The 12,477-nt window shown below is 53.1% G+C and overlaps 1 protein-coding gene across 1 annotated transcript in view; it reads right to left on the reverse strand.

Annotated features, from left to right (window-relative positions):
* DDX51 (DEAD-box helicase 51) overlaps nucleotides 1-12,477 on the reverse strand; it is a 208,591-nt gene that overhangs the window by 115,961 nt on the left and 80,153 nt on the right. The window contains exon 5 of the mRNA XM_069619898.1: nucleotides 9,482-9,553. Coding sequence (XP_069475999.1) covers nucleotides 9,482-9,553 — 72 coding nt within the window. The remainder of the gene's footprint in view (nucleotides 1-9,481; nucleotides 9,554-12,477) is intronic.

The following is a 12,477-nucleotide window of genomic DNA, read 5'->3' on the forward strand; positions in this document are numbered from 1 at the left end:
TCCTAGCCCCAAGCATTGTGGTCAGCAGCACTTCCATTGCGCTACTGCTCTGTACAACGCACCGGGGTGCGATCCCTTACAATGGCAATGCTCGGCATGCAAAGTAGCACCTTAACCAGTGCTTTATATTAAATGACCCCCAGCAAACATGGTGCGCTGCCACCGCCTACAGATGTTACACACAACGCTCACGGTAACTTACACCTTCCTTACCTCTAGAACATGTCAAAGCGCTCCTTAAACTAGAATTATATGCAACAGCGCTTCAACAACTTAGCATTACCCTGTAACAGCGTTTATCAACAATTGTATCTGCTCGAACGGCCTTATTCCATCCCCAACAGCATTGAACATTCCCTTGTTTTCATCGCGCACCTAGCTAAGCTGAGAACACACCAAACTCCAGTTGCCTTCTTCTTGTACAACACTCAGGAGCCGCATTCACTGAAAGCTCATATCTGCACTGGAAACCATGCCCACCTGCTCCAAACACCACGGGTCCTTGCCTTGGACATGAGCGCCAGCAGTGCTGCGACCCTGAGCTTGCCGCCGGCCTCACTAACCTTCCCCTGCTCACACGGCAATCAAAGAAAAATTAATCCGTGCTCTGAACCTGCATACTCAGTCTGCCCCTGTAATCGGCACTGCAACAACCTTGCGACTGCCTGCTATCCACTTACCCATAACTTCACACCGCACCGCACAAAAAAGACCCCAACTCCGGTGGCCGAGCCCCTTTTGCGAGAGCGCCGCAAGCTGCCACCTCGCCTACGCCAGAACACCTCCTCCACTGGAACATGCCTTTTCCTTCCCAATACAGGCACTTGCTCAGGAGCACCCGAACTTTCCACAGCACACGAACGAGCAGGAAAATGAAAAAGTCCTCCTCGAAAACGAAAACCTTCTTCTCTGGATAGCGGGCGGGCGTCCTATGGCAGCGGCTGGATGCTGTCTTCCGACAGACCCATGCTCGTTATAAAGGGGAAGCCCCTCCCCTTTCTTTTGTCTGCCCTTTGCAGGCTTTTCCTTGCTTTTGCCACGCTTTCTTTCTTCGCAGGCTTTCCTTCCCTTTTGCCGCGCTGAGGCCGGCGTCTCCCCTTCTTCCCAGGAGGGGGAGGCCACTGCCCTGGTTATCGGGGTGCCTCCTCCATTTTGCTTTGGGCTATGTGTTCGTCGTCACTTGCAGAGACGAGGTTTTCTGCACGTTTACAGAAAGGGCATCCCCTTAAGATTACCTAAGGCAGGCGTCCGCAACCTGTGGATCTCCACATGTTTTGCACTACAACTCACATGATCCCTCACCACTGACTATACTGAATAGATACGATGGGAGCTGTAGTCCAAAACATTCGGAGAGCCAAAGTGCTGGAAACCCCTGACCTAGCGCACATGGTTTGATTTTCATCCCTTTATAGAGGTCAAGAAGGAACAAGTTACTTACCTGTAACTGTTGTTCTCCAGCATGGGTCTGGCATGGAAGAAGACCATCCTGTCGGGAGGGACCCCGACGTGGGAGACGACGAGAACGTCGAGGGTGCCGACGGGGCTCCTGATTGCCCGTCGGAACCCCCTCAACCAGTGCCGCAAGACAACTCGGTGGCCATTTTGTTGGCTCTACAGTCCTTATGCTCGGAGATAAGGACGAGACTGCCGTTACCACCAACGGAGGAACCGCTCCCGACGGGGGACCCGGAGCCGACGAGACTGCCGTTACCACCAACGGAGGAACCGCTCCCGACGGGGGACCCGGAGCCAGGCCCTTCTGGGAGCCCTCCTCTTAAGAGAAGAAGGATTCATCCTCCACCTCCTTTTCAACCTTTGCGCCCTGTTCAGCCCTCCTCCCCGTCCACGACACGTGGGGATGATACGGGGACTGACACGGCCGCGACGGGTACTGACGACAAGGTTTACGACGAGGATCTCCCGTCGTCACCTCCCACCCGGGCTTCCCCTCCCGACGAGATTGGATCGTTTCACACCATGATCGCCAGGGCATCCGGAAGAGAAGAAGAAGGAAGGTTTCCTTTATCAACGGCGCGAGACCAAGAGGAAGACGGTCCTCGCTGTACCTCTACTGGACGATATCTGGGATGAGGGTCTCGCCCTCCTCAAGAACCCATCCATAACGCCAGCTAGAAGGGATCGGTACGAGAAGTACCGGGTCCCGGACGCGGCCCCCTTGTGCCTTCGGGCACAGCCGACCCCGGACTCTGTCGTCTCTGCGGCGGCCAGGAAGAAAGCGGGGGGGGGGGGTGCGGCCTCTACATCAATCTCCCCGCCGGACGGCGAGGGAAAGAAATTGGACACGATGGGACGCAGAGTCATCTCATCGGCAGCGTCGACGATTAAGACTGCCAACGCCCTGGCTATCGTAGCCCGCTACGACAGGGAGTTGTGGTACAAACTTGCCCCCCTGCTGGAGTTCCTACCAGATGACAAGAGGGCGGAGGCCCTAGAGATCTTGCAGGAAGGAGAAGTGGCGTCGGACCACACCATTACGATAGCGACGGACATCGCGGACACTGGATTTCGCCAGTTGGGCAACGACGTGTGCCTTAGGCGGCGTGGATGGCTCAAGGCTACTGACTTCCGTCAGGACGTGCAGACCAGAGTCTTGGACATGCCCTTCGACGGGAGCAACCCGTTTGTGGACGATTCCCTACAGGCCATCAAGGCGGACAAGTAGACGGCCCGGGCTCTTGGTGTTCTCCAGCAACGACGGCCGCCCTTTCGGAGCGGTGGAGGCAAACAGGGTGCCTCCAAAGGTTCCAGCGGTGGATTTTCCACCTATCGTCAAGCGGCCCGTTCGTCGTCACAGGAAGCCTACAGGGGACGAGGCAAGTAGGGGGGACCCCGCCGTCGTCGCCAAGGAGGACAAGGCGGCAAAGCCTCGTCGAAGCAGGACTGAACTGGCCATGGTCGGGCCCCCACCGAAGCACCCCGGTGGGAGGCCGGCTGGCGAGCTTCGTCAGCGTGTGGGAGTCCATCTCCACCGACCGTTGGGTGCTGGACGCCCTGGCTCAGGGTCACGCGCTCGAGTTTCTAAAGAGGTGCCCGCGCGTCCCCCCTGTGGCCAGGAAGGAACATCACGTCCCTCAACTTCTCTTGGAGGTAAGGGCGATGCTCAGGAAGGGCGCCATCGAGCTCGTCCCAAAGAGGCATCGGGGCTCCGGAGTTTACTCAAGATACTTCCTCGTGAAGAAGAAGACGGGAGGACGGCGTCCCATCCTGGACCTACGACGACTGAACAAATTCATCAAGGCACAGAAGTTCAGGATGGTCACCCTCCAACACGTCCTGGGTCAACTGGAGAAGGGCGATTTCCTGTCGTCGTTGGATTTGGAGGATGCCTACTTCCATATCCCCATCCTAAAGGGACACCGAATGTTTCTCAGATTCGTGGTCAAGGGCGTCACTACCAGTTCAGAGCCCTACCCTTCGGATTGAGGTCGGCACCCAGGGTGTTCACCAAGTGCCTCGCACCTGTGGCGGCGCGGCTGCGCCTAGAGGGGATCCACGTCTACCCCTACCTGGACGACTGGCTCATCCGGGCGAAGACGAAGGGGCTCGCCGTGGAGCACACAGCAAGGACCGTCCAACTACTCACGGACCTGGGATTCTCCATAAACTACACCAAGTCCCACCTGGTGCCCGCGCAAGACGCGCTGTTTCTGGGAGCGAAGCTCGACAGTGTCGCTTCTGGCCTCTCCGTCGGAGGAAAGGACGAGGGCCATCCTGGGCAAGGTGCAGCGGATGCTGGTTGCGGACGCGGCCAGGGTGAGGTCCATCAAGTCCCTCCTCGGAATGATGTCTTCTTGCATTTATCTCATCCGCCTGTGCAGGCTCCGGATGCGCCCGTTGCAGGAGTTCCTGGACGCGCGCTAGATCCAGACGACGGGCAGCTTCGAGGAGAGGATCACACTCGACGAGAGTTTCCGACGAGCGATCCGGTGGTGGGGCACCCGCGCGCATCTGACGGCGGGCATGGACTTCCAGACCCCCGGCCACCAGGAGACAGTGACCACGGATGCCTCCCTGGAAGGGTGGGGAGCGCACACCGAAAATCTGCACGCGAGAGGCCTTTGGCTTCCGACGGAGAAGTCCCTCCATATCAACGTCCTGGAGCTCGTGCAGTGTTTTGGGCCCTCAGGTCCTTTCCTCCGTCCTTCAAGGGCAAGGTGGTGAGGATCTTCACCGACAACACCACTACCATGTTCTACATCAGGAAGCAGGGCGGTTCCAGATCCCCAGCCCTGTCCAAGGAGGCGCAGGATCTGTGGCATTGGGCCGTCGCCCAAGGGATGTTTCTGGTGCCGTTTCACCTGGCAGGGATAAAAAACACCATCGCCGACTCGCCCAGCAGAGAGCTGCGCTCGTGCCACGAGTGGGAACTACGGCAGGATCTAGTGGACCGCCTGTTCCGACGGTGGGGCACACCCCAGATCGATCTGTTCGCGACGGCGACGAACTCCAAGTGCCGGAGGTTCGCCAGCAGGTTTCCCCAGCCGAGGAGCATGGGCGATGCTTTCTCGTTCCCCTGGGAGGGCCTGTTTCTATACGCGTTCCCTCCATTGCCGCTGCTGATCCGGCTCATCAACCAGCTCAAGAGGTCACGGTGCAGGATGATCCTCGTCGCACCTGCGTGGCCGAGGCAGATATGGTTCCCGGACCTTCTGGACTTGTCAGTGTCCTCGTCAATCAAGCTGCCAGTGGATGCGGATCTTCTCTCCAGAGAAGGAGGCGCCATCCTCCATCACGACCCGAAGTCGCTGAACTTGCAGGCCTGGCTCCTGCAGCGTTAGAGTTTGGAGGCTACGACATACCGGCCGACCGCAGAGAGGTTCTTGCAAAGGCCAGGGCGTCCTCAACTCTTAAACGCTACGGACACAAATGGAAAAGGTTCTCTGTCTGGTGCCACGCACAGAAGATTAACCCTCTACGGATTACGGCTCCCCAGGTACTGCCGTACCTACTGACGCTGGCCAAGGCTGGACTGGCGCACGCGTCCATCAAGATTCATCTTGCTGCGATCTCCCGATACACCAGAACCACGGGGCGGACGTCTTTGTGGTCTCATCGTCTGGTGAAAGAATTCATGAAGGGACTGTTCAGATCGTTCCTGCCGGTGAAGGCTCTGGCCCCGGCGTGGGAGCTCAACGTGGTGCTGACCAAGCTCATGGGACCTCCGTTTGAGCCTCTGCACTCGGCTCCGTTGAAGTTCTTGTCGTGGAAAACAGCGTTTCTTGTGGCCATCACCTCCGCACAACGGGTGGGAGAGATCCAGGCCCTTTCCTGCAAGCCCCCGTACTTGGCTTTTCACGACACGAGGGTAGTGCTCAGGACGCACCCCTCCTTCATGCCCAAGGTGCCGCCGGACTTCCACCTCAACGAACCCTTGGTGTTGCCCGTTTTCTTTCTGTCGCCGGCTGAAAGGACTTGGCACTCGCTGGATGTGGCTAGAGCGCTGAAGTTCTACGTGGACCGCACGAAGTGTTTTCGGAAGACGTCACAACTGTTTGTGAACTTTGGACCTGTCAATCAGGGGAAGGCTCTCTCGAAGGCTTCCATTTCCAGATGGCTCTCCGGCTGTATCATGTACTGTCATCGGTTGGCAAACCGACCGCTGCCTGGCCGTCCGAGAGCCCATTCCGCCAGAGCGATCGCAGCTACCACGGCGTTCCTATCTGGTGTGCCCTTGCTGGACATCTGCAGGGCAGCCACGTGGAGGTCGACGCACACTTTCACAAAATTCTACTGCGTCGATCGGGATTCCAGGGAGGAGTCCAGGGTCGGCCAAGCAGTGCTGCGCAACCTGTTCGCCTAAGGTGAGCCTGGTGAGGAGGTAAGAATTGCTTAATGTTGAGTTTTGGATATAATGCTTAATGTTGAGCCTTTGCCACCCCCCGTGGTTGTGCATGTGTGTGCTGCTGTGTATTCTTTTATTCATGAGCAGGTGAATCCATGCCAGACCCCATGCTGGAGAAGGAACAAGTTACTTACCTGTAACTGTTGTTCTCCAGCATGGGTCTGGCATGGATTCACATGCGAACCCTCCCGCCTACCCCTCTGCGGCTCTTCATTTGGTCAGACTGCCACTTCACGTGCTACCAAATCTGAAGATGGCTGCCAGAGGCGGGGCTTAGGTAGAGGGCAGTCATTGGCTGTGGTCAGTACGACGCAGAGATCAGTGATTGGTTACTACTACGAAAGACAGATCAGAAACGAAACTGATACTGATTTTTTCTTTACCGATGATTCCCAGCCTGACGACGGGGAATATTCATGAGCATGTGAATCCATGCCAGACCCCATGCTGGAGAAACAGACATTCTTTCCATTGTAGTCATGCGAATGACATTTTCAGGTTCAAAATGTCACTGGCCCAAGTACGACCTGGACTGCCTTCCTGGGGGTCCTAAAAATCCATTGCTGCAGGGTCACACCAAACAACTGGAGGGTGCGGAAATTATAGGTTCCTGGGTTGCCCATTTGCTCGCTCATCAAGTTTGGAAAGGGTTACTTTCCAACTCCCAGCATCCCTTAAAAACCCATAAAATGCCCGTTTTCTGGGATTTTGCCAAATCACAGGGGACTTAAGGGAAACTCAGGGGGTCCTGACAAGCCGGTGTCTCTAAAACACCAGAGGGCAGAGTCAAACGGGCCCATTTCTAGGAGTGGGCAAACCGGGCAACAGTCCGCAGCACAATTGGGGAGAAGCGGCGCAGCAGGCAGCGTGTAATCTCCCCCTGGGAGAGCAGGCAGCACTCGAATGTAGCATTACTGAGCTCTACAGGGAGAGAGGCATGGTAGCAAGGTCTGCTCGGGCCATAGCCGTGCACGCCCCATGATGCAGCCAATGGCTTCATGCTCTGCTGAGAGGTTAGCAGGCTCCCGACTTCCAAACTAGCATGTCTTTGGGAAACCAATCCTGCTTAAACGGTGTGATCATTTCTGCAAAGCATGCTAGCCAGAATGGAGGGTGGAGAGCTCATGGCAGACTCAAAGGGCCAGGGAAAGCCTGTAGGAGTAGCTGGGTGTGGGGGCAGGAGTGGGGGACCAAAGTAGATGGCCAAAGGAAGGAGTAATATCAGAAGCGAAGAACTAGCATTCATTTATGGTATTTTTTAGCAGATGGCTAGGCTCATTTACTTATTTGTGGGATGTTTTAGGGCAATCAAATAAGTGACTGCATGTCATCCGAACACCACAATGTTTTCTGGTATGGTAATCTAGTTGAAACAAAAGAATACAACTCCCAGAAAGCATTCATCTGTTATACGAAAGTCCGGGACTGGAAAAACAGGCTCTGGTCATATGGAATCACCCTGGCAAACTATGCTCATTACTGGGAGGGAAAGCCAGTTTGAGTACGTGTGGAGAAAAAAAAAGCAATATTTCTTTTAGTCACTTTTATTTAATAAAATAACCTCAATAGTACTGTAAAAAAAGTGAAAAAATAAAAAGGCACTTAAAAGCGACAACAAAATGCACGCTTGGCAATAATGCAATGATCCATGGCATCTAAACCTACAAGACTTGGTGCCATCAATCGCATGTCGCCAAAAGGGACAAGAATGTAAATTTACAACTGCAAGAAGAAGGGATAAACCAGAGTTGTGCGAAAAACTTCACCAAGAACAATGTTAAAAACAGAATGGAGACGGGAGTTCACATTCTGTGCTTATCACTGCCCTTTGAGTTTTAGCACATGGGTCAGGAGTGGAAGGGTTGAAGGCTTGAGGGGACTGCACTTATTTCATTTGTTTGGTGGTGGAGGGGTGGGGAGAGTCTGCGTGTATGTTTGATTGGCTGAAAAGCTAGAACACAATTATTGTAGCAACAGTCAAAGACAAAGCCAGCAGGTCTGAAATGCGTCTAGTGAAAAGGTTTTCTTGCTTGCCACTTTAGGTATTGAGATCACATGCCCAGGTACATTCACGATTTGCCTAGAATTACAATTTCATGACCAAGTTAGCATCATTTGTTGATTTATTGGATAGTTGCAAGGCACCTATACAACAAATAGTTGTTTTAAGGCGCTTCAAGGTGTTTCATAGGTTTTGCCAGGATATGTTCATACAAAACCTATCACAGGTATGGTCATCTTACAGTAAGGAGCTCGCATCATTTCCAGGTATTCACACAATTAGCCTAATTTACCAGGACTCTCAATATATTGGCATTGTACTTGCAGGTTATAATTATACTTCTTGGTGATTTTCATTGAGGTTCATGTAGATGGACCACCTCTAAGCTCTGTATTAATCAGTGTTATTATTACCCACTGATGGTCCTCGATTCATCGCCCTAAGTCTGGGGCCTAGTCAGTGCCACCAGGGTTTCAATCTTGTCTCATGGCATTGTCCCATTCCCAAAGCCAGCAGGTTGCACATGAGCTATCCATCCGGCATGCAACTAATTTGCAGAAGGTAACATCGTATGCCCAGGAATTCACCCCACTGGGAATCTGTTGCCATCACATGCATAAGTACTCATGGCATGCTCGGGTAATTGACCATATACCAGATTCCCACATTAAATGCTCATGCACTCACAGCATAGGGCAAGTTTCTTATACTTTCTCTAGGTGCGGCGATGCTACGGCAGCATGACTGCTTCACCAGATACCCTACCTACTTCTCTGGTCTTTCCCTGTAGCGCTTTGAAGTAGTTGCAAGGCATTCTTTAGAACCCAACCTAACCTAATCTAGCCGGGAACTGCATTCTTTTCTACCGCCGCCTATCTCCTTCCCTTTATGTCACACCCATCTTCCAATCTTCTGCTGTAGAGCTTGGAACGGCTTCTGAGCGCAGAGTTCACGACAGGAGAGGGATACTGGGCTCCTGCTACACTTTCAATTGAGAGAACAACTGATCAGGCAGCAGCAATAGATGCTTTTGCACAAGCAACATCTAGGCGAGTGCCCTTTATTTGCGAGTCAGAACATTAATTGCTGTTAAAAATATTGTTTTATATGTTGTCTTGTTAATTTTAAGTATAAGTCAATACAAATATTTAAATTGCAATGATTACATTATTTTGGAGAGGGAGTGCAGTGCGGTGTAGCAGCAGAGGAGCAACATGGGGGGCATAATATTGTGTAGAGACTGCTCTGGGGTCAGATAAGCACCAGACTAACGCTTGACATGCGACCACCATTCATAATAGACCATTCATGCTTGAGCATTCTCCTCTTCAGAGCCAGTGCCCTGGGCCATTAGCACAGCCACCATGTGGCTATGAACATTGGGCCAGAGAGGCTCCTGGCAGTGGGGGTTTGAGCGAGGCTTGGATGGAAACAAATGGCACTAGACTGACGATAGAACAGCAGATGACTAGGCGAGGGTCACACTCGTTGAAGCGCCTGAATGAGCGACACTGTTCAACAACGTCACGTGACTGTCACACGGGTTTGCAAAAACAGGAGGTGAAAGTGCAGTGCGCCCGTGGAGCATGGCGAAATAGAAACGGGCATCTTACCTGCTGTGCCAATTCTTTGGTTGGCAGCACCACGAGAGCTCGCACGTGACACGCCACCCGTTCCAACAGAGCCTGTTAGAAGCAAGAAGCACATTAGTTAATCGTTTACGGCCAGTGGCAACCAAAAAACAACCCGGTTTCCCCAGTGATAGAAGTTTACCCAAAAAAAGTAGTGGAATTGTGACCCCGGCGGAGAACAGAGTAGGCAGGAAGGGAGCAACGTGCAACACATTGTTCAAGAGTTGCAGCCACGCTGGTTGACATCCAATTGAGTTGAAACAGGATTTCAGTTCAGTTGTAATTGCTATTGGGCAGTAAAGGTAAAGTGGAGAATTGTGCTTTAACTTCACAAAGAACAGTTCTGCAATGGTGGAAATGGTTGCATAAAGTAGTGGAACTGCTAACAGTAAAAAAAACAGTAGAACACTGCTACCGACCGTTCCTGCTCATTTCGGCCACTGGGTTTCCCTCAAACGAATACCGCCGGCTGCAACACAACTCGCTGGGTCAGGCCTACACTACAGCCTGCAGTCTGCCCGTTTCCCTGTATAAAGGCTGTGCAGTTCACACCTTCCCTTCTGGCACTTTGAGTCTGGACACCACCTTTGCCAGATCCTTAAGCAAGCCAGCCTCCAGGTCCCTGCACACACCTGAACCAGAAGAACAGTGTGGGAGGACCGCAGTATGCTGGAGCAGACCAGGGGAAGAGCTCTTCCAACTTCACTGGGAGATGATACGTTCTGCAACATCCTGAACGGCACGTGAGCTTCTAATCACCCAGAGCAGTAACTCCTGTACAGAATATTCAATGCCAAGAAACTCGGAGGCTACAGGGTCAGACGAAAAGCAGAGTCTTAAGGGATGACACGTTAATTAAGGGAAATAGTGTAAGTGAATAACTAGGGTAGGACGAAAAGGACACACTAAAAGTGATATGGTAGGTTATGATATGGCATTTATAACGCGCCCATACACAAGTGTTTCAAGGCGCGACGAGGCGGGGGGGTGCAAGGGAAGACAGACAGCGATCTTACTAGGCCAGGTGTCATTCAGATCACGCAAGTGCATGTGAAGAGGGGAAGGGAAAGTGCAAGGGGAAAGGGAGAGGGGAAAGTGCAGTACATGGGATAAAAGAATAAATAAGATAAATAATAAGGGCCAGCTGGTGGCAAGTGCAAGGTAAGTGCAGACAAGTGCTGGGAGGGGGGCTATAGGGATACAGAGACAGTCCCGCAAGTGCAGGGGTTGCCAAGGAGGCAGAGCAGGGGGCAAGTGGCTGGGCCAGGGACCGAGATCAGTGAGAGTGGCCCAGCGCAGTTTCAATCAGGAATTTAGCAGGGGGAGAGAAAGCAGAAGCAAAGAGGAAGGTTTTGAGGTACTTCCGGAACCGGAGATGGTTCTCCTCAAGTTTCAGGGCGGCAGGAAGGCTGTTTCAGAGGGAGGCCCCAGCCGAGGAGAGAGATCTACCCCCAACTCGTTGCTTGGAGAAGCGGCTGACCCTGAGGGAGTTGGAGGCGAATGAGTGAAGAGCTCGAGAAGGAAGATATTTAGGAAGAGAGAGTTGAAGGTATTTCGGCCCCAGAAGGCCTTGTGGACAGTGCAGAGGGTTTTGAACTTAATCCTCGCAGCCACTGGGAGCCAGTGCAGAGATTTCAGTCCTGGAGAGATACGGTCCCTGGGCTTGAGGCTAAGGACAAGTCTCACAGTCCTATTCTGGATGAGTTGCAGAGGGCGGAGAGTAGAGGCAGGCAGATTTAGATAGAGGCTGTTACAGTAGTCCAGCTTAGAGAGAACCAGGGCTCTGGAGATAGTGAGCTTCTGGGGGAAGGAGAGGAAAGGAAGAATATCTCTGAGGAGGTGCAGCTGGTAGTGTGACTTCTTTGAGACGTCAGAAATGTGAGGAGAGAAGGAGAGTGTGGAGTTGAAGATGACCCTGAGGTTTTTTGCCTTGCAGGTAGGAGCAGGAAGAGGGCCAAGAGAGGCCGGCCGGAGAGCTGCAGGGAAGGAGGTAGTGGGTTTGCCGATGAGTAGAATCTCGGTCTTACTGGCATTAAGGCAGAGGTCACACCACTCTGGATAGCAGACAGACAGTCAGAAATGAGGGAGGGAGAGGAGCAGGCCGAGGGTAGCCTGAAAATGAGCTAGCTATCATCCGCATAGCACTGAAAGTTGGGGCAGAGAGCGGCGATGCGGTGGGCAAGGAGTACCAGATATTGGTTGAACAGCCAGGGAGAGAGGTTGGATCCCTGGGGGACACCGCAGGTAGAGAAAAAGATGTCAGAGAGGAAGGACTCAAGTTGAACCTGGGGGGGTCGATTGGAGAGGAAGCACAGTTTCCGTGCTTCTGGCAGCTCTGAAGCCAGACTGATGGTCATGAAGACAACCCACAGATTCAGCATGGAGATTAAGCTCGGAGATGGCCAGTTTCTCCAGGAGCTTGCCCAGGAAGGGAGTGATGGAGATTGGGCGATAGTTAGCCAGGCAGGAGGGGTCGGAAGAGGGTTTCTTAAGAGGAGGGTGCACAAGGGAGTGCTTAAGGGTGGAAGGGAAGACTCCAGTGGCGAAAGAGTGATCGCAGAAGTCAGCCAGGACAGGAGCCAGGGAGTCGATGTGGTCCTTGATAGTTTTGGAGGAACAGGGGTGAACCTGTTTCGACGAGACTTTCATAGATCGGACTTGTCTGGAAACCTTGTCAGCAGAGAAAAGGGGAAAGGCAGAGAAGGAGGCAGGAGGGGTGGCTGCAGAAGGGCCAGAGGAAGAGCAGGGAATAGAGGGAGGGAGGTGATAGGAGGAGAGTGAGGACAGATGTCCTGAGTTTTTGAAATGAAGTGAGAAGCCAGTGCCGTGCAGAGGGCCTGGGAGGGGACAGGAGAGGTAGAGACTGCGGCAGGATTGGCCAGTTCCTTGCAGATTTTAAAGGGTTTGGCCGAATTGTTAGATGCCTCAGAGATGCAGGATTGGATAAGGACTCTCTTCTTGGTGAGAACGGAGAGCCG

The sequence above is a fragment of the Ambystoma mexicanum genome, chromosome 10, assembly GCF_040938575.1.
Source record: "Ambystoma mexicanum isolate Mex_15411 chromosome 10, UKY_AmexF1_1, whole genome shotgun sequence".
Taxonomy (NCBI): Eukaryota; Metazoa; Chordata; class Amphibia; order Caudata; family Ambystomatidae; genus Ambystoma; species Ambystoma mexicanum.